Source organism: Heliangelus exortis, chromosome 7, assembly GCF_036169615.1.
Source record: "Heliangelus exortis chromosome 7, bHelExo1.hap1, whole genome shotgun sequence".
NCBI lineage: Eukaryota > Metazoa > Chordata > Aves > Apodiformes > Trochilidae > Heliangelus > Heliangelus exortis.
In genome coordinates, this window is record NC_092428.1 from 7832617 (window position 1) to 7854836 (window position 22220).

Genomic DNA, 22220 nt, shown 5'->3' on the forward strand with positions numbered 1-22220 from the left:
CTGCTATAGGTGACCGTGCTCTGCCAGAAGGGGTTGGATTAGGTGATCTTTCGAGGTCCCTTCCAACCCCTAACTTTCTGTGTTTCTATGATTCTGTGATAACAGTTATGGTTCAAAAACCTAGAGCTAAAGAGACAGTAGAAGACCTGTGTGTAATATGTCCTAGCACAGCAAAAAAAAAAAAAAAAAAAAAAAAAAAAAAGCAATCAGGATTTGATACTCTGTGAACTTGAAGGGACGGGACAGCTGCTGTGAGAGTGAAATAATATACAGCAGTGCAAAGCCCAAGTTCATGTACAGCCACTGAGAGATCCAAATTGAAAATGCAGTCAGCAGAATTCCTGCATAAATAATATAAATAAATTTAAGAAAAGGACACTGTGGATGAATCTTGTTTATAGAACATCATGTATCTCATCATACTAATCACATTATTGTAATCACATAATAGTAAGTCACTTTGAATAATGTTAGCTAGCTTGCCAGCTAGGGTGTGGTGTTGATTTGATCTTGGTACAGACCAATTTAATTTTGGACATGGGTAAGTTAATTGCACGGACCACTTCCTACATATCTTTTAACTATATTCTTTGTTCTGCATAGACTGATACACTCTTGAACCCCAAAGCCATGTCTGTGCATCAGTGGCTTCTGGGTTTTTATTTTAGCTGTCTAGCCAGCACCACCTGCATTCTCAGAGTAATAAATAGTGATATAAAAGCTTGCCTTGCTTATTGGAAAAACATAAAAGCAATGAAAGACTGTTACAGTCTAGCTTTTTGTGTAAATAATCATAAAAATAAGGCTGAAATACACTTCAAGAATTCATTTAGTCTATTCTCATGTCTATTCACAAGGTCATCTGTATCTACAGCCTCCTTCCTGACAGATGTTTCTAGGAGTAAGTTAGACAAACCTCCAAGCTGTCTGCTTCAGCCTCCCCAGATTATTTTTTTCTGATGATTATTTTACACATATTTTCCCCATGTCTAATCTTGAGCTCTCTTGCTGCATTTCAAACCCATTTTGTGGATATAGAATAAAAATTTCCTGTTATTTTTCAGCAACTCTTTCACTATTTCAGGACAGATATATCTTTTGTCACACTAACACTTTCCTTCTTTTTAGTTCATATAAAGTTTGCTAGGTCTCCTGTTCATATAAAGTTTGCTAGGTCTCCTGCCTTTGTTATAGCTCTCCAAGCAAATTTCTCATAACTTTGCTGGTGTGCAACACCCAAAATTGGGTACCCTGTTCCCATCAGATATTCTCCATAGAGGGAAGAGTATACTAGATGCATTTCACAAACTCTGTTCCTCTTTAGCAATTCCAGGTTGATATTTGCTTTTCTTGCGGAAAATTGTTGTGAATTTTTGACCTGGTTCATCTTGCAGCTCGTTCTAGCACCCCAACTCCTTTTATTGCCCTGTTGTCACATATTTTCTGTGGTCTGTTTAGGGAGACAGTAATTCCCTGTATGGAATATGAGTGCAGGACTTTGTACCTGCTTTTGTTGAATTGTATCTTGTTTTATACAAGCTGTTGAGGTAATTTTGAACTCTAATGCTGTTGTGGAATGTGTTAATGCTTCTCTCTTACAAAACATCTGGTATGTCATCATGTTTGCTAATGAGTGGTACTGGGCAAAAGGACAGACCCTGTGTTCCCAGTCTCATTAGCCTTGCTTTCATTAAAGCAACCCTTCTGCCAAGTCTTCATCAGCAGCAGGAATTAAGAGGTTCAACTTGCTCAGATCTTCAGCAGGGAGGGTTATGTCAGGCAGTTTGGGCTCTCAGCACACTTCTCTGCTTAGAAAAACATAAAGTCATCAAAATGGCATATTCAAATGGTATTATTTTGGCAGAACTGAGAGAAAGAAGACACAGATGTATAAAATCACCCTCCTTTTGTTGATACAGAAAGACAAGACATTTGCCTGCTTGAAAAAGCCTGCAAAAGCAGTTGGCTACTTACTATTCCTTGTCTGCATTCACTGCCAGGGTTTTGATGTCTATCACAAACCCTGCTTTAGCCTCCTTGGGCTAGAGACCTGGGACCTTGCTTGGCTGTGTGATGTGGAAACTCTGCTGACCCCTGGCCCCTCCACGGCTACTGGCTTCTCACGTCAAGAACAAGCCAGTAAAGAGTTGCTCTCATTTGTTATCAGTGATGTAAAAATCAAAATGTATATAAAGTATGTATGAACTATGAAGGGTGTATAAATATAACAGACTCCTACACAGAGTGTATGCTCATCAGTCACAGACTCTTTCTCTTGAATTAGAGGCATTACCTTGTTTTAACCTACAGGCCCATCTGCAGTTCCCCAATGCTTAGTTAACAATTTTAGTTAACAATTAACCTTCTCTAGCATTTTTGATTCTTCTTTTTTTGAGGTATGGTACACTGAGCAACTTCTTTCACTTCTGTTATCAGTTCTTTTATAATCTATTCTCCAATTGCTCTCCTGAGAGCATCTTCTCAGAACTATACTCTGTATAATCTTATCTGGTGAGTCTTTGCTCAGCTCACTGAGAATTAAAGCAGTTACATATGCATATATATTTGTTACCATGTTCAATTTACCTATCTGAGCTCATAAAATCACCCTTTGTAAGCAAGGATTTCCACTTGAGTTGTTGAGAAGTTTTCCATCATGAGTTCTTTGTGATGCTCCTGCAGTGTAGAACTGTTTAGACAGAAAAGAGTTTTGGAAAATGCATTGGAAAAGTTACAGTAGCATAAAAACATGGAAATGCAATTAATGGAATGAATATCAAGGATATTAGGGAGAACTTTTATTATTGTTAACTTCTGGGAAGTTCTCTGTCATATAGACAGAAATATACAGAAATACTTGGAAAACTTCTGTGGTACAAGTGTCTTGTAAGTTGTTTTTCTATAAGTAAGCTTAACTGCATAAGACTGCACACAAATGCTCCATTAAAGGGGTTGTTTCATTCTTAGAAAATCTGAATTTCAGACCCATTTTTTAAAAGCATTTTCATGAAGACTAAATACATGTTGAGAATCTTGCCCTGATCTTTCATTTTCTTTAGTTCACCTCTGAAGAACAAGTAGTAAATAAGATAGTTTGCAAGATCTTGACCGTGAAGAACTGTGAGACTGTCATTATTCTTTGAGAGAGAGACAAAGGAGCTATGATAACACAGTAGCCATATATATTGATACCTTTATCATCCTACATCTGTCAAAGAACTGCGTTCTAGTTGCAAAACTTATCTGTTGGGTTGAAAGTGGGGACACTATGCATTCCTAATGCATGTGTTCATTATCAAAAAGCAATAAAAAAAAGGCATATTGAAAACTACATTTTCAGGACATAGTTAAGGCTGCAAAATTCTATTTAAAGCTTTCCTCTACTGTGACCTTAAAAGGTAGAAGAAGAGAAGAAAATGATGCATTGGTAGAGTTATACTGGTATACTTGTGTGATACGTGCATCACACATTTTATCTGGCACCCAAGAGGTTAGCATACATATTTCATGATTGAGAAGAATGTGCTCTTTGTGCCTGACTGCACACCCCTGTGCAGGATACCAAAGTGCTTCTTACATAAAGAGTGATGTGGAGCGGTCTTTTACTGGAGTAAAGTTCATCAAAAAGTCTGCAGAAAGGAACTGTAGGGGGGATGCTCCTATCCCATCATACTCCAGTGGAAGTTAGCAGATGCTGACACCATTTGCAGATCATCAGTCCTTCCTTCAGGTGCATCTGCTGTGAGGGCAGCAGTAAAGAACAGAGATCATTTTTATGATGCCGAAGCAAAAGTAGTTAGATGGAACGAAATTAAACTTGATTTATTTCTGTCTTTGTGCTCTCTGTTTTTTTGTCTTCATCTTTTTAAAGAAGTAGAGAGAGTTAAGGTTGGTATGGAGACTATAGTGTGTTATCTAGATTTGTTCTTCACCTACAAGCTAGAGCTACTGTCTGGTTTTGTACTTCTGCCCTCTAGTAAATTGTCTAAAGCCTAGGTAAATCAGCTTAATTCTCTTTCACTGTGGGATGACCTAAGTAGAATACCTCACCTTCTGGTGGGTTCACAGTAGGTATATTAACGGTAATTTAGGTTCAGATTCATCTGAGAAACTGTTAAACACAGTAATTTGATACTTTGGTAAGCCCTAAAATTCTGCCTTTGATGTAGAGTTAGCTATCTGCACAGAGATTGTTTCCATCACATTATCAGGTTTAAATCAGAGTAGTCACACAGTGAGGTCTGATCTGTCATGGCCCAGAAATTTGAAAGAAGCAGCATCTTCTTATTGTCATGCAATTATTTTTTTGTCAATAAGACTCAAGTAACGGATAAACTTGAAAGTCTTAAGGAGTTAACTTGAGCTGTACATGAGGTAATTCTGGTAAAGCCAGGAACAGGATTACATGAACTTGTTTCACTTTTGTTCTGACTGATGGCACCGTAGCCTCAGATGTGCAAGTTGAAGGCAATGAGATGTACAACATCACTGTCTCATATGCAACTCGGATAATAAGAGTAGCAAATCTGTTTCTTTTTAAAGACCGACTTTTGGTACATGTGTAGTGTAGATGAAAAAGAGACTGTAATGTTTCCCTATCTTCATTTGGATCCATTGCTAATTTCTTTACTTTTTCTGGAGTACTTCTTCCTTCAGTTTATTACAGGAGGAGCTCTATATACAGGATGCTTCACAATTTCCATTATAAAAGCTTTCCTGAACATTTCAGAGGAATGCTGGCAGTATTATTATCATGTCCATGGTGTGCCTGGATTTTGGCAAACAGAAAGCCTTAAGGTTAGAGAAGTGCTTTTTCTTTGTGCCCCCAAAAGCCACCCAGCAATAAGCTGTTATATCTCTACTTCTCCTTGTTGTTCACAGTGTTTCAGAAATTTCTGACATCAGAAAAAATAACATGAAGGAACACAGGAAAATTCAAAAGGTCTATCTACACTTGGAAATTGCAGCAAACTGGCAAAGTGTGACTTCAAAGTTTGATAGTTTGAACTAAAGTACATGTAAACAGTTTTATACTAAGGTGAATGGAGATACAGTTGTAGGGTGCTAATGAAGAGAGGGTGTTGCTTTATGGCTACCATGTATTGGCTATTTTAGATTTTTCCTCAAGGAGAAGCTGTAAAGCTGAATCTCAGGAATCCCCAAGTGCTCTCCAAAAAGCATAGTCCCACCTCTTCACTCCCCTGTGAAGGGTAAATGGCACCAAATCCTTCCCTGTGGTCAACACAGCAGCACCAGACAAACAGCTTCTGTGAAGGATTCGGTTTCCTGCTGATGGTTTGCACCCTCTGCACTCTCATTCTTGTTCTTTCTCATTCATTCACCCTTCCCTCACTTACAGTGGCCATGCCATCATTCTTTGTGTGCTAGCTGTACCATGCCAAAGTTATAATAGTTTGCAGCAGCAAACACTGCAGAGAAAATCTTGTCTTTCAATTTAGAAGTTGAAGAGCAATGTACAAGGTCGCAAGCAAAGTTAATAAAATTATTAACAGTTTTTATTACTGTTTTAAATGCTTGCTCTTGCACGCTAGGAAGTCACAGATCAACAGTTTCCTGTACAACAGTAGTTTTCTTTCAATAAATATTCTTTATGCTGTAGTCTTTTGTCGTACAGACTCTGTGTTTTTCCATAGCACTAGAGCTTGATTTAGTGCAAGGATAAGTGCAGACAGAAGCAGAAGTAATGTTGTATAGTCAACTAAGATTTGCTCTTTCTAAGTTTTGATTATAGTAAAATGACTTTTATTATAACAACTGTATTGGTAAAAATTACAGTACAGATAGAGGTACACTAATGTTTCTCCTTTCACATAAAAATGATCATCAAGAGAAAAATCATCTTTGCATCTCTTGCCTCATAATGAAAGCTAAAGTCTGCCGTCCATCTTTGCATCCTTTTTCCTATTAGTCAGAAACCTGAAGGACTCAGTAGGTTGAACTCAAAAAGATGAGCTATGAGCAGTTTATTTATACCTACAGGAGAAGAAAGAGCTGACCACCAAAGGACAATTCAGAGTCAGCATGGCAGAAATCTTGACTAAGTTTTCTTAAATCAGATTAAGATTAGATACTAGGCATCCATTTTTATCAGATAGAAGGACTTTATTTACTGTTGAAGAGAGAAATGGTGCACGTTACATGTCTTGATATGTATAGACTGTCTAGATGTATGTGTGAAAGGTTGTCTATTACAAAGTGGCTGAGTTCAAAGGAAGGCATAACTGGGGAAATTTAATGACTTGTGAGGAGGGTCAGACTACATAAACTAGCTATTCTTTTTCATTTTAAGTGTTCAATGAAGCCTTGTTTTCTATGGATGCAATTTATAAAGTACTTTTAAAAATGGAAATTTTACTATCCATGCCCTAGAGTGGGAGCAAGAGGGCATTTCTTGGTGTCCATTACTTCAAGCTCTTAAAAGTACTCTTTTCTGACTCCATGTCTCACACTACACCTGAGGGATGCACAAATACCCTGTCTATACATATATTTTTGTTTCTAAAGTGCATTCATGGCTCTGCAGTTGCTGTCCTTATTCACAGCACTCAGCACTGGAAACAAACATAGGTCTGGAGATCATAATTTGTTGGATTAAAATAGATGAATACAAAAATACTCTCACTGATATTCTAGTTCCAAAATTGTGGTTAAAAAATGTTTTAAAAAACCTATGACACTTTCTTTTGAACTTTGAATTGCAGAATAAAAAGTCTGCTCTGCACGTTTATGTTAGTAAAATGTAAGCTTTGGCATTATTTTGATCCACTTGATTGGTAACAACTTCAGATCCTGTTTTTCTGTTGCTTAAACATAACCAAATTCTGCTCAGTTACTGAGCTGGGTATCAAATTCAGGCTTTGCTTACCAGTGTGCTGTTCCCTAATGAAAACAAGTTCTGTCTTTGACAATAGGCCCAAAGTTTCATCTTCTGGAAAACTCTCTAGAAGCAAACCATTTGTGCCATGACAGTGACCACTCAGAGTAGCACAAACACTGTAATGCACTAATGTTAAGAAAAAATAGTGAAGATGCAAAGATGCTGCTGTTTTTAAGCAGAATATCAGAGGCAGGTAAGCAGTGTCAGAGAAAGTACCAGGAAAATAAGTAAACTAAGAAACAGTAAATTAAAGAAAAGCAAAATAAACCAGATATCTGGGGCATTTAAATATAACAACCCATGCTAACTTCAAAAAATTACAATTGTTTCTATTCTGTTTTAGTTCATAACAAATTATGGTATTTTTTTATGAATAGCCACCACTAAATACATACATGATTTCAAATTTCCTTGGATTACATTATATAATGAAACATCCTTTCACATATTTTGATTGATTAATTTTTTCCTTTGCTAATCTTCAGTGAATTTCCAGTTCAAGATGTCTTTAATGAAACTCTGGGTGACTGGGTGTTATATATTATTATTTTTTCCTTCAGTTCAATTTAAAGTCTTCAATGTACAATTTTCAGCCCTGTGTTTTGTATTTTTCAAGCTTTTTTTCAAGGTTTCACTGCATTGTAACTCATAAAAGTAATACAGGTTGATAATTTAAAGAGCTTTTAATGAATTGCACCTATACAATTTATTTTACCCCATTCTTTATACAGGACATTATCCAAAACTAGTGTTTCACTTTGAACTCAAGAGAAACATCTTGTATTTCATACTAGAGACATATGTACCATCGATCCTGCTGGTCGTGCTCTCGTGGGTATCATTTTGGATAAGCCAGTCATCAGTTCCAGCCAGAATCTGCATAGGTGAGAAACTGATAAAAAAAACTAGAGTTGGATCCCTAAGTTGCTTTCTTTATGGAACATATGTGGTGTCCATTTACAGAGGTTGAAAACTCACCTGAGTTTTATGGATTTACTTTTCTGTCTTGCAATCTGCTGTATCTCATGCAGATTCACCTTAAAGTCTTACTATTATTTAACTGAGAAGACATCTTTGAGAGCTAGAGGATACTTGAAGGCAGGGGAGGCTGCCAGGAGCAAAGGGAAGCTCAGTCATTTTGGAAATAATTTCAACATATTCAAGCACATGGCATGCACAGACAGAATTCTGAGGCTTTTGTAAGGTCGAGGATACATAATAATTAAAACATGAGTAAGAAGAGGATTATAAGAGATTAAATATAATTAATTCAAAATAAAGGATTTTCTGAAAAGGAAAGGATATATAAGACTTTGGTGGGGGGAGGGGAGGAAAGCACTCCTACAGAATAAGGAAGGAAGGAAGATTCCAAATCAAATGAAACAGTGGGCAACTGCATTCAGCAAAATTATAGCAGTGTTTTAAAGGGAGTGTTTACATATTATTGCAATAATAATAATAATAATAATAATAATAATAATAATAATAATAATAATAATAATAATAATAATGATGTGTTACCTATAAATATACAGTTTATGACACCGAAATCTCTCTCCACTTTAATTACCAGAATGTTTTTAAACATTTAATTTCAGAATCACAAGTTCATTTGAAAGCCTTATTTCCAAAACATGGCATACTATATGCAGTGGCATCCTGGGAATTCACAGAGCCAGCAAAAACTGAGTGTAGCTGGGCCCTTGCTGTAGAGACCCTCATTGCTACCTGTGTTTTATCAGAAGTTCTATTTTTGCATTCCACAGGTGTTACCACAGTCCTTACTATGACAACGCTGATGATGGGAGCCAGGACTTCACTCCCAAATGCTAATTGCTCTATTAAGGCAATTGATGTATACCTTGGTATCTGCTTCAGTTTCATCTTTGGAGCACTGTTAGAGTATGCTGTGGCTCATTTCTGCATTTTGCATCAGCTCAGTCCAAAGGAACTTCCAAAGGTATTTTAATTCTTTGACTGTTTTCCTACACAACATGCTTCAATTATACCTGCTAAAGAGATGAATTACCTTAGCATTAATGGTAAGAGTATTTAAAGAAGTGTCTATTTTAGAATATACAGTGGAAACTGAATAACCTTGAGAAGAAGAAAAATTATTTTTCACAAGGAACTTTTTGGAAGAGATTAACCAAACAGAAAGACACTTCTGTAATGATTCTTTCTTTTGGCATGGACTTTATGGACATTTATCAAACAATGTGCTAGACACATCACAAAAACCACAGGCACTTGTTGTCTCCCCAACAATGACATACACTTAATTACAGTTAAAAAATGAGCTCAGTGGCTTGACCTTTCCAGCAGTACAGCCAAAAAAAAAAAAAAAAAAAAAAAAAATTTGTAACATACCATTTATGAAACACATTTGGTGTATCAGATCCCTATAGCCTTCACTTACACCTTCACTTTCAAGAGCAGCAGCTGAAAGTCAGACTGGGATTCACTTTCTGTTGCGCAGTATTATTATAGCAGCCCTTTTTGCTGCTCTACTGAGCTCCTCACAACGCAGGCATTTTTGGGACTGGTGGCTGTCTTCTTGCTGAAATAATCAGACCAGGCTCATGAGGCAGTTTTGTCACATATTTCATCTCCAGTTATTAGCACTGCTTCCATAGGCAGTAAAAAAAAAATAATGAGTGACTCGGAAACTGATTGTCTTGCAGTTTTTAATTATGGAAAAGAATCTAATATGAATTACAGAGAAGAAATTTTGAAGCGTCTTAGGAAATTTCTGGACAAATTGAAAAGAAATAACACTTGGAAAGTAACAATAACAGAAAGAAAAATAGCAGAAAAAGTTTGATTGAGTGCTCTAGGGATAAACAGCCTGACTAAGAGAAAGATTGTTTACCATTTAAGCCAAAGTAGAATAGATCATCACAAATGCCTAAGCAAAGCTCCTCAGTAGGCTTGAGAAACAGGATATTGAGTTCAAGTGAAGAAGCTTAAAATCAATGAAGGTCATCAAGATGTATGTGTGGGGGGGTATGTCAGCAATTGTCAGCCTTGTACTGCTGCAAACAGATGCAAGTGCATGTGCACTATGTATTGTATTTTCTGCTTAAGTAATAACTATCTCTTGGGGAACTGAAAGGAGTTAAGAACAGCCTAATAAAGTGTCAGCCTCCTGCAAATATTTCACATGTGGTCATGTGAAAAGAATACAGGCACGTACACAGTGTCCTTGCCTGCTCTGCAATAACTTTTAGCCAGCCCTATCTGAGACACAGGTAGACTCTTGCTCTGAAAAATGTCCCAAATCCTGCCAGTTTTGAAGCATAAATGTTGTGCTCTTTTTTCCCTTTCTAAAAAATGAAAGCAATGGAAAGAAGTCAGGACTTCTCTGCCAGGTTTCTTTATTTTATTAACATTTGAGGCACTAAGTCTTCACTTGGCTGTCTCTCTAGTGCCTGGCTTCAAGTGCCAGACGCTGCTGACAAAGGCTCCTCTGCCATCCGCAGTGCTTTCCTCAGTTGCATGAACTTTTTGAAGCAGAAAAGCTAGACATTTATAACAGTATTAAGCCCCAGGTAACACTCCAGGCTTGAGTTCCAGTACTACCTGGGGGACTGTTTAGACTGGAATTTTATGGATTATCTTCTTTATAGGCAGACTTTCATCCTGGCCTTTGGCTGTGAAATTCTCACATAGCTGTGGGAGGCTAGGTGGAGGATGAGCAAGGTCTTGTAGACAGTATATTTTTAGGATGGCACATTGTGTTGAGCTACATTTGTCTCAATAAAATAAAACATATTGGATTTTTTTTCCAAATTGAAAACGAAAAGCAGTAGTAATCCCTTTTTCAAGCCCCATCTCTTCTGCTTCGCTGATTCACAGCAGTCTGAGGACATTGTTCAGACTTCACTTTAATTTTCAAGGACATTTCTAATTTTAGTTGAAGAAAGGCTCAAGAATCATGCTGTCTACAAGTACCCTGGGCAGAAGAGCAGTTCTGCACCTGCATGGAGATCACTAAGGTGGCTTAATGAGCTCTCTTTGACTTTAATAGCTGAGATACTTCTAAATGAGCTTTTTTTGTGGCTACACACAGGGACTGAACATCTTTTCTTATGTTTGTCCATGTCTAATCTATTTCTTCTCATGATGCAAATGCAAAAAGAACAGATCGGTAAAGGAAAGAGAACATGGGTGATACATTTCACAAATGAATTTTTATCTTTCCTTTGCTTGTATGCTACTTACTGATTTGGAAGGTAATAAAATAATCAGAAGAAAATTAAAATGCATGTAAACTTGCCTGACTTAAAATGACCTCAACTTCAACTATGCAAATTTAGGGTTAGTTTACCAAGTTGCAGCCAATCTTTGTAGATTGGGTCTACTGGTATCTCTGCAATATCTCAGACCAAATTAATTACCCCAGAAATTTCAAGTAGGTTTGTTTTTACCACTGAAGTTTCAGCTGATATATAATCCACTGTCCTCTGTGTCAGTAACAGAAAACCATTTGGCTTCAAAGGGTGAAGATTTCATACATGAACTTCCAAGCCATTTCTAATCAGAGATACAAAATCCACCAGAAGGCTTATACAACATTCTCCAAAGAGCTTTCTTGATGCAGTGAAGCACATAAAAGTGTAGTTAACCTTAGCAAAACTTTGAACTTAAAGCAGGGTTTCAGGACTTGAAGAAAAGTATTTTGTGATATTAAGTATTGAATTAGTTGTGGAACTTGTCTTTCTTTAGATCATCTTTTTTGTGCTTTTTGTACTTTTTTTTTTCCTTTCAAAGTACCTTGATTTTTGTCACAAAGCACTGGGAATGGAATAGTGAGAGTGCACAGATCGAAAGTGTCTATTATCATGGGATGTTTGATTTGGGGTGCAACCAACTTGACTAGTTGGTCTGGCAGCTCCACCACCTTCTCCATCTCCAGACGTGGGCTTACTAGACACTGACCTTTGCCAGCATTTTCTCTGAGCAGAAGACAGCTTATTGTGCATTTCACTGATTTGCTGCTGTCTCCAGTAAAGCTTAGTTTGAACTGTATTTGACTAAATCCAACTTTGCTCAACAGTCCTACAAAAGCTTTTGTGGGAAGATATTAAGTCAGGGTTTTTTTCCTGCAAATGGAGGCTTTGAAAGCTGAAAGGAACTGTCTGGTGCTTGCCCTTGAAATCAAGGAGCGAGCTACAGGAGGAGTCATAAGAAAAATCCTATTATTTGCTGCAGCTCTAAGGGAAAGAGGCAAGGAAACTTGCACTTAAGTACCTGCTGTTTTGTTTCCTTGCAGGATGAGGATGAAGAGACTGAAGAAGAAAGTAATGGAGTCCTAGCAGCAGCTGCTAATAGTTGCAGTGCTTCTGACAATACAACCAAGATTGATTCAAACAAGAACAGCAAAACCACCATCAGTGGAAAAAGGGAGAGAAGTAAACACAGTGGATGTGGCTTACCAATGTCAGTAATGAAAAGACTGTTCTGTAACTTTGATTGCTTCCGTGTTAAAAATCCTTACCACATAGACAACTATGCCAGATTTTCTTTCCCATTATCATTCATCATAATTAATGTACTTTATTGGGTATATTATTTGTATTTCTAAATATTTTCATGTGTAAAATTGGTTTAAAGTTTAGAAAGTGGATAGGGGAGGGGAGGTTGCAGAAGAGTGAAGAAGTTACATTTGGATAAAGGGTTATGGAAGGGCATCCTGTCTTTTCAAACAATTCTACGAAGTTTCTTTTAAGCTCACTTTTCCACTGACTGTCAATCAAAACTGACTCTCTTATTAGCATGCATGTCCCATATTAAGCTATTTATTTATTGGAATAAGGAATATTGTAATATTTTAATGGTCAACATTGTAAATAAGAATTATATACACTTGTTTCTGGAGTTTATTGAGTACATTTAAAAATAAAAACAATGAAGTGTTGTTTTCCTGCTATACTTTCAGTATCCAGCTCCTTCTAGCTTTACCAATCACTGATAAATTTTCCAGATTTTACAAGAAAATGTGTAATTGCAGATCAAAGTATTTACTTCATAGCAAGAAACAGCTTGGAGGGCATAGGCTACTAGCACAGAAAACCAATATGCTCATCTTTCCAGTCTCACAAATACATATTGAGATTTTTTCCCTTCATCTTTAGACAGACAGTCCAAAATACATCAATGAGTTTTCTGAATAATGGCAGGGCAAAATATAGAAATGGTCTGAAGCCAAAAGATTTATATCCAGAGAGGTTTTTTTTCCCAAGTAAGGACATACTAAGGTGCTGGCGCCAATCCTTAAAGGAATATAGCCATCTATCCTGATGTTTGTACTTTGCTCAGCCACAACTGTCTGAGTAGCTATTATGCAGAGGAAAATTTTGATATGCTTAATTTTCAGCTTAGCAAATGCCTTTTGAGTCACTTGCCATTAAAAATTTAATGTAAAGATGAAACAGCTTACTTCTTGAACTGAAGAGAATGGTTACACAGGATGAAAAACCATAACAAACCATAACATAACTCTTTTTGAGTGGTTACTTCACTGGCAGCTATTACAAAAGCTATTGATATGACAGCCTATTTCTTATACTGCAGTCTGGAAGCTTAGAAGTGTTTTAATTATACCTCTTTTCTGACCATAACATATGTGTGGGAGGCATTTAATATATAAATGTGTGTATGTGCTTTTATAGACTGTGTGCTTTGACGTTTATGATGTTCTGACACTGCACACACAGAAATGCATTAAGAAGCCCCAGTTATATTGAGACTCAGATACCTTTCTTCCAGTGTGCTGCCTATGAAGAGCATCATTACACAGGAAGAAGGAAAATGTGAAAAACCAGTGTGGATTTGCCCTGCTCATAATTTAATCCATAAAAATCATAGCACACTGGTAAACAAGTATTTAAAATGCTTTATTAAGGAACAGATTCTATGAGATATTTTTTTTCTGGGAAATGACGTGTAGAACTGTACTCTAAGATCTCTTTTCAGTTCTTACTCCCACCCATTAAATTCAGAGAAGGCATATGGTAAAGCTCTGCATTTAGTTTCTTAAATTTCAAGTTTACATTAATACTGCATCTCTTCAAATAGTTACCCACTATGTAAGTTTTCTGCTGTGTTAACACACAATTTGAGACTTATATTTGCTGCAAGCATAAAGTAAACATTTAGAGTTTTATGGCTTCCAATTAACCTGGAGATAATTCACCTTACATACTCTCTTAGAAAGCTGTTGAAGGTCTGGACATATTTATTTACAGTGGATTAACTGATAACAGGGTCTCTTTTCTCAGTTATGTGCTAATTGTAAGCAGAGTTAGACACCAAAGGCTGTCTATATTTTCATGAAAGAATTGACTGCATGGCCAGATTATTTTTTATTCTGCTTTGCATAACTCTGCATTAATTACTAACTTGAAAACCAAAACTTGTTTAGACATGGATTTGTCTAAGTAAAAACATGTTCCCTTCAGGGGACAAGGAAATGGATTTTCAGTGAAGTATATGAAGAACAGCAGTTAAATTATCATAATCAAACACATGGAACTGGCCAAAGAATCTACCAAATTCCTTGCAGTTAGGTGGGAAGACTCCTCTTAGTAAGGGGCATTTTCAAACAATGCATGGAAGGCTGCAACTCAGAGGTAAATTAGAGGTGGAGTGGTCTCACAGCTAAAAGCAGTGGCCAAAGCTGAGGCTGAAGCACTCACATCTCAGGCTCAGCAATGGAAACAACTTTGTTTTCCCTCCTGCTAAAAAAGAAAGAGGAAAGACCTTGGACTTTCTGCAGTAATTTTCTGCTTGATAGCTTTCTTTCTTTGCTTACTTTGATTTTAGTGTTTTCCAATCAGTGACCTTCTCAGAATCACAATTAAGAAATGTCCTGTTGCATTTTGAGGCCTCTTGAAGCAGACATACAATGAGGGATGTGAAGAAAGGAAGCAGGGAACAGCACAGACTGATGATGCATCTTCATGTAATTTACTTTGCTTTAGCAGGAGCTGCACTACTTTTATCATATCTGAAAGCAGTAGCCAGCTCAAGGAATACATTTTCTTCCTCTGAGGAATACCTGCAGGCCCAGTCTCTTGGTTTCATAGCCATCTCACTGGTGTCTAAGCAATATATAGACTAGAAAAATGTCTGACTTTAAGAAACTTTGTGGTATTATTTTCTTAATAGAAAAGTAAATGTATTATGAAAAAATATCCATTGCTGAGCTATTTCTTTAATTATAATAACATAATTTTAAAAATGTTTTAGACATTTGAGGGCACTAATCTTTGCTGTCTTTCCACTTCAGCAATAATCCAGAGTATTTCTCTGATTCAGCTATGTTGTAGGTGAGTATCTCATGAAGCCTGCTTACAGGGATGATAGTTGGAAAGTTTTAAGGGTATTTGAAATATTCCACCTAAATCAAAAGAAAAATACTAAAAAAGACATTCTAGAACAGGCATTCATTATCTCTTTCATATACAGAGAAGGCATTTTAAATGAGGATCAGAACATTTATTTTAAGAAATACGCAATTAATTACTCCAGTCAACACATATGGCAAGCACAAGGTAAGGCCACCTCTCTATTGATCTGAGTACCTGTTTTCAACAGTGTCCTTCTTTGTTATCAGTACATCAGTAACACAAATATCTCTGTTCACTTCCCTGCAGACTGTCATTGTTTACTCTAAGACACCTCATGCATTTTGTCATGGGAAAATAGATTTTAGAAAATGATGCCCCACATCTGCAGTTTAGAAAGAACTTACCAAACTGATTAGACATCAGAGAAAACATTTGTAACAGATGACAGAAGAAAGTCATAAACCTTCTCCTTTCTGCTAACAGCTTTTGCCAGTAGTGTGGTGTAGCAGAATGCCTAAAGCACCTCTGCCAGCGTGATCTGAAGAGGCTACTGGAGAACTGGCGGCTCTGGTACAATTCACTCCATGCAGCAGTAGATGGAGCCAATTAACTACTCTTTGTTCTTGAATGAGTGAATGTAAATGGTAAATGAGTGAATGTATATGGAAAATGCTAATTAAATAGCATCTGGGGAAAGGCTATTACAAGTTGACATTTGTACCACGCTAACTGGGTCACGTTTGTAGCAACAGATTAACTAAAATCAAGAAAACCAGCACTGTCAGGCGGACTGTTGAGGACTTCTGTTTTTCACTTGTAAGTTCAGGCTTCTCAAACCAAGACTGTTTCCCCTCTACATCGTTAACATATTCTGCCAATTTTCAGAGTAACATCATCACTACTATGCTTTGTGTTTTAAGTCTGAATTTCCTGTCCCTATGTCAAGACTTATCCTGAAGATTATAATATTTCAAATCAAAATATTATAGTATCTCATTATTGCAAGGAAGAATAGTGGCATTACCGCAGCTTTCCTATAAATATTTGAGAATCCTAAATAGATATTCCCAGTTAATTCAATGGCACACTGTTCACATTTGACACAAGGATTAAATTAATTTTAAAAGTGAGTTCAAATACTTTGGAAATGTTTCCCCTGCAGATAAGGTGTGTTGAAATGGTGAGAAATAGAGTTGTGAGAGTCTTCTGGGCTGACTAAACAGGTCACTGCAAGAACAAGTGATTTCAACCTGTGAGCTGAAGGCTGAAGTAAATTCTGTTCAATTCAAAGAGGTAGGTGCTTGATGGCACTTAAAGTAGATAAGCTTGATGTGACTTTGAAGTCTGTAATGGATTTGCCATTACATGTTATATAACTTTATAATTAAAACCAGGGTCCACTTTAATAACATTGCTGAATTTAATTTTTCATCAGTTTCCATCTGGAGACATTTGTCTTCCCCAATTCCATCTGATGGTCACACTTTCCATCCTCAGTAAGAAAGAAAAGGGTGAATTTGGGGGCATTTCAGTCTCTTGATATGAGTTTACTCATATAATTTGGGTTCTGTTTTATTTTCCAAACTGGAATTTTTTGTTTTCCTATTCCAGATGAAACACAGCCATGGCTTCAGAAGACAGAAAAACTCAGAAGTTTTTAGTAGCATTGCATGTGCACACAAGCCACATAACCCTGATTAATCCTTAGACTTTGCTCTGAATTTAAATTTAATCCAGATTTAACCACTGGATAACTTCATTTGTATTAATGCACAAATGTCTGCATTAAAACTGCTCCCCTTGCTGTAGCAGGTAGTTTTTGTAACCTAGACAGTGAAGAGAATTGATACAAGGGTTATCTGATTTCTCAGAAAGAATGACATTTTTCTGACTTAAAGGCAGGCCAGGAATGAATCCAGAATAACAGCTCTTGCAGCACTGGCTCTGTCTGGGGCTTGGCTGTTTTGGAAGCAGAGCAAACTGACAAAATTAGAAAAAAATTACTATGAGATTATTAAATGGATTTCAAACATGAGTTACATACTGACATTCTCAGGTGTATGATCCTGGCCCTCATGCTGATATCAGTGATGTCTCTACAAACGTTCATTGCATCTCCAAAACAGTAGCAAACTTGTCAGATTTGCCAGGGTGCAGAAAGCATTGCATCCACTGATGCATATCTTTTAAAGTTGCAGAAGGGTTTGGCTCCTCCTTCCCTATGTCCCAGTTTCCTTAGGAGCCAGTTCATTTCAGTCCACTTCCAATTTTGTTCTATTGAGCACCTGCTGTGGATGAGTGCCATGATGAGGTAAACAACAATCATGCAACACTGTGTTAGTCTCTTCTGAGGGTAACATTTGTACAATCATAGGCATTTAAATGCTATTAGATGAAATTTACCTGCTGAACTAAGTTATGGGTACCCTAATCAGGGTGCTATCCATTCACAGCAATACATTTTCAATGATATCCAATGAATACAACTGTCTTTTTCTGTGATATTTTCCTTCCCTTTGAGGAAAAGAAGACTTATAGGAAAAGCTTCTACTCTAATCTATCAGTCTGTTGGAGAGCAGGTTCTGGTCCAATCCTTGTTGTAGTTTCATAAGGCTTACCTTAACAACCCTTTGGTGTATTGCTGTGAATGCAAGAACTGACAGCCTTGATCTCTCAAAATGGCACAATCTTCAAAATAATAACATAGCAAATAAAAGCCTGAAGAAATTTAGTGAGTAGCTAAATATAGATTGAACTTTGTTCTTGTCTTTAACTGAAAGACAAATAAGAGATTGAGCATAATTTTATCATCTTTCCCCATCATTCTTTATATCTTTGTCTAAGTGTTGTGCTCAAGTATCATTCCTAGTACTTTTTGAAGTTATTTCATAATGAAAGGTTCAGAGATCCTTGTAATTTTTTCTCTTTAAAAGAAAGAACTGAATTATGATATGCAAATACTCTAAAAACTTTGGAGCCTCAGGTGTCCTATGCCCCAGGATAGTTTTAATTCTATTGAGCAACCTTTCTATGAAGCCTGGTAATTCTGGAGATTCCCATACACCTCCATAGAGAATCCCATACGGATACCAAATTCACAGCTGACCTTGTGATAGTTAAACCAAACATGCTCACAGATGCTTCCGTCTTACTTCAAAAGACTAGATTCAAAAATGCAAACCTGTTGTTGTGTGACTGTTCTTTCCAGTATATTACAGCCACCTGGGTAAAGTCTTACTAAGGTTTTGGAAAATAAAATAAAATAAATAAAATTCATTTCTCCTTTCCCAAAAGGAAGAAGGGCCTACTCTTTTATTTTTACTCTAAAATCCTGATTTCTAATATATCAGTTCTGGTCCAATAATTTCAAAGTTGCATTTGCTTTGGGTTGCCACAAAAGAACTTCTTAACTGTAAGGATTAGAGAGCTCTGTAACAAAAGAGGCTGTGGAGTCTCCTTCTCTGGAGACTTTCAAGACTCAACTGGATGCATTTCTGAGTGACTTGGCCTAGTTTTGGTACTGCCCTGGAAGCAGGGTTGGACTAGATGATTCTCAGAGGTCCCTTCCAACCCCTGGCATTCAATGATTCTGTGATTCTGTATTAACTTAAAAACTCTTTGGACAGTATCTACACCTATGTTTCTATAACCCAGCTGTATGTTACCCTTTCTGCAAGCAAGTGCTAGCGGCCTGAGCTGAATTTCCCTCCTATAGGTTACTTGATTTACCAGTCAGCTCTTCACAAGCTGAATCAAACCCTTTTTCTGTATCTTTTGCATCTCTGCATATGCCTGTATTATAGTTCTAGCATTTCTCTTCCCAGAAGGCTATACATTGTTCTGTGATGGTGTCAGATCTTCAGATGAACTGCCATGATGTTCTGAAGATGACAGAGGGACCAGCTAAAATCATCAATTTTAATGATATTTCAGCATCATTCTGGTGTCATTCCTGTGTACACTGTAGCCATCAATCTCTGTTTGTCTAAAATGGTTCATGTCAGAACATTAAATGTAGAGAATGCTGAAGAGCCTAATTTATTATATTTTGACAAGGACAAGCCTCATCTGGCAATCCAGTGTGGCTGAGTGTATCTGGTACATCCACTTTCTCAGATCCAAGTTTCTCTGTTAGTCTTCATGATCCTCTTATCTCTGTGCTGTCTCTATACACACTGTTTTCCTTATCACAAAATAGGATTGTACCTGTATCTTCCAATTTAGTTTCTATTGACTTCTAACATGCTGAGGGTGCAACTCTCTTAAAATTGGGATCACTGACTACAAAATGTACTGCTTCACCTGCAGCGTGGGTGACTATTGGCCATGGCTACTGGCTCTGGTCCCTTTGGTTTCATTTCTGATTTGAATCACTACCTACACCAGGGGGAAGCTCTACCCGTGCCTCTGCTTTTCCAGAGCTCTCTAATGAAAAGCTTTGGATACATAAACAGATGGGGTGAAGAGTGCATTAGGTTAAATTTATCAATATAAATTGATTAAATCAATATAAATTGATAAATTCGTATCAGTCCATTAGCCCATGTTGACTAGTTTTTGTTTGTGTGGTTTGGGTTGGTTTTTTTCTTTCCTACCCTTTGTATTTTTACTGCATGTGATGAAGGAACAGAAATAGGATGCTCCTTCAAACTTTATGAAAAGAGATGTCCGGCCAGAGGGACAACTGACTGCTACCCACTGAGAACACTCCAGCACTATCTTCAGCCTTTTCAAATTTCAGAGAATACACTGAAGAGAGCACATCTAAGTGCCTCAAATGCAGAACAAGCTTCAGTCACAGTTCATATCTTCCAGACATGAAAGTAAGTCAACATTGAAACACAAAACTGGGGAAAATCAGGCTACATTATCTCTAATATTCATGAGCTACTTCCCTTCTCCTGGTCCTCAGAGACTGAAAGGGAGGTAAAAGAGTAGAGGCATTGCTCTTTTTGCTTTTTTTATGAACTACAGTGTGAGTTAGAATGTCTCTCTTTAGCCTGGCCTGTGTGAGAATGCTGTACAAATGGTGCAGCTATAGCTGTAGAACAAATATTTATGTTCCTAATCACCCTCTTGTTCTCCCCTACTCTTTCCTTCTTCTTTCATCTATATGAAGAAACACTTCCAGTATTAGATTAGAAATATTTTCAGCTGAATTTATATCTCTCTCGTTGGCATTAACTGAATTAAAAATCAGTCCACCTCCTTCACCTCTGGGTCTGGATGGCCTCATGGAAATCAAACTAATAGGGGAACATACAAGGGGAAGGAGTTAGTGGAAAAAGTGTCAGCTTTGTGAAAAAGAACAAAGGAAAAAATGGTTTGTGGCTGAAACAAATTTATTGTATTCCTCCCTCAAGCAGATTATGTATTTGTAATCCTGATTATAGAGCAGGTCACTGGAATGTTACAACATAGGCAAAGATATTTTATCTAGAACCTGAAAATGATTAGAATGATCAGAAGAGGGTGCTCTCAGCTCATGATGTTTTGGTATAATTTTGAACATTTTGGTGGAACTCTGCAAAATATTTTTTCCCTTTATTTGTATTTTTATTGCAATTAAGAAAATGTTTTTTGTAAAATATTATCCGTCTTTTTTCAGTGTTCAAAATGTCCTTTGTACTGCACTGTAAATTATAGGTTCATCTTTGATTCTAGACTTTTCTATATACTCTAGAGGACTTCCTGTAATATTAATTTAAGTCATCCCACAATTAACTTGCTCTCTTTGGTCTCACACTATTTTCTATGTTATGTTTATGTTCTGTTGCGGTAACATTCTTGTGACCTTAATATTTACTGGAACTGAATTATTAGCACCCAAGACTGGGTGCTATGGAAAACTTGCAAAAAATTTGAAAGAGCATCAATCCATTCCAGTAACACTCGTATTTTTATCCAGGCATGAAAAAGAACAACAACATATTACATCAATGATGAATTTCCAATTATTGAAATTTACTACTTCTCTAAGTATTCACGAATGATTAATTGATCTTTAGAGAAGAATTTAATGAAAATTTAGTGCTAACAATAATGATTTCCTTAGCAAAGTATTTGAGCATAGAGTTCACTTCATAGAGCATGGTACACCACATACTACCTGGTATTTGGTAACTTTTATTAGAGCAATGTTGATGTCATGGATGAAAATAAGACATTTAAAAGTTGGTTGATGTAAGTGTGCACTTTCTTAGTGTTTTGGAGGGCCAGTCTTTTGAGGTGCTGAAATTTTGCTGTGCACACAGCACTGGAACACAGTAATTCCTAGACAACTGCAGACTTGATTTTCTTCTCTGAAGAGATATAGCAGAGGATAAAATAAGGCAGAAGGAAAGTACCCTCTTTAAGTTGGTGCAATGCAGCATTTAGCTTTGCCCTGCCTGTTCATGGACGAGACCTCCCTGACTCCAATTCCCCACAATTTCTTTTTTCTAGCAACACTTACACTTGTACAAAGTGCAGTATAGCCATCTATTACAGGCACTTACTTACAAACACTGCCTGGAGGGGGAGGCTCATGCTTCTCACACTCAGTAGCAGTGTTTGAAATGGGTTGTAAAAGGATTCATGCTCTCTGTGCATGTGTATCTTTATCTATATATGTCTATATACATATCTGTAAACATGTTTATACAAAAAGCATGATTTTATGCATTTGTTCCTTTTGCACTTAAGAAGACTGCTTTTCAATTATGTGCATCAAAAGTCAGGTCAGAAATCAAGCCAAGTAATAAACAGAGCTCCTGAAGGTACATGTGCAGAGAGGAGCCACTCATTAGAGGGGCATTTTGGCAAAGAGTTAAGAGAGAAAGCACAAGATAAGAAAGACCCTCTGCCTCACTGGGTCTGTTTACATTTGTGAGGAAATGGTTATATTTGTCAGGACTCTCACTAAGGTCTTCCACCATTTTAGATGTAGATTTATGTTTTCATCAATTTTCAGAAGGGAGGAAAGAACA

At 37.0% G+C, this 22220-nt stretch overlaps 1 protein-coding gene across 1 annotated transcript in view; it reads left to right on the plus strand.

Annotated features, from left to right (window-relative positions):
* LOC139798252 (gamma-aminobutyric acid receptor subunit pi-like) overlaps positions 1-12832 on the plus strand; it is a 42359-nt gene extending 29527 nt beyond the window's left edge. The window contains exons 8-10 of the mRNA XM_071748608.1: positions 7630-7782; positions 8665-8858; positions 12174-12832. Coding sequence (XP_071604709.1) covers positions 7630-7782; positions 8665-8858; positions 12174-12485 — 659 coding nt within the window. The 3' untranslated portion in view covers positions 12486-12832. The remainder of the gene's footprint in view (positions 1-7629; positions 7783-8664; positions 8859-12173) is intronic.
* Positions 12833-22220: the final 9388 nt, after the last annotated feature.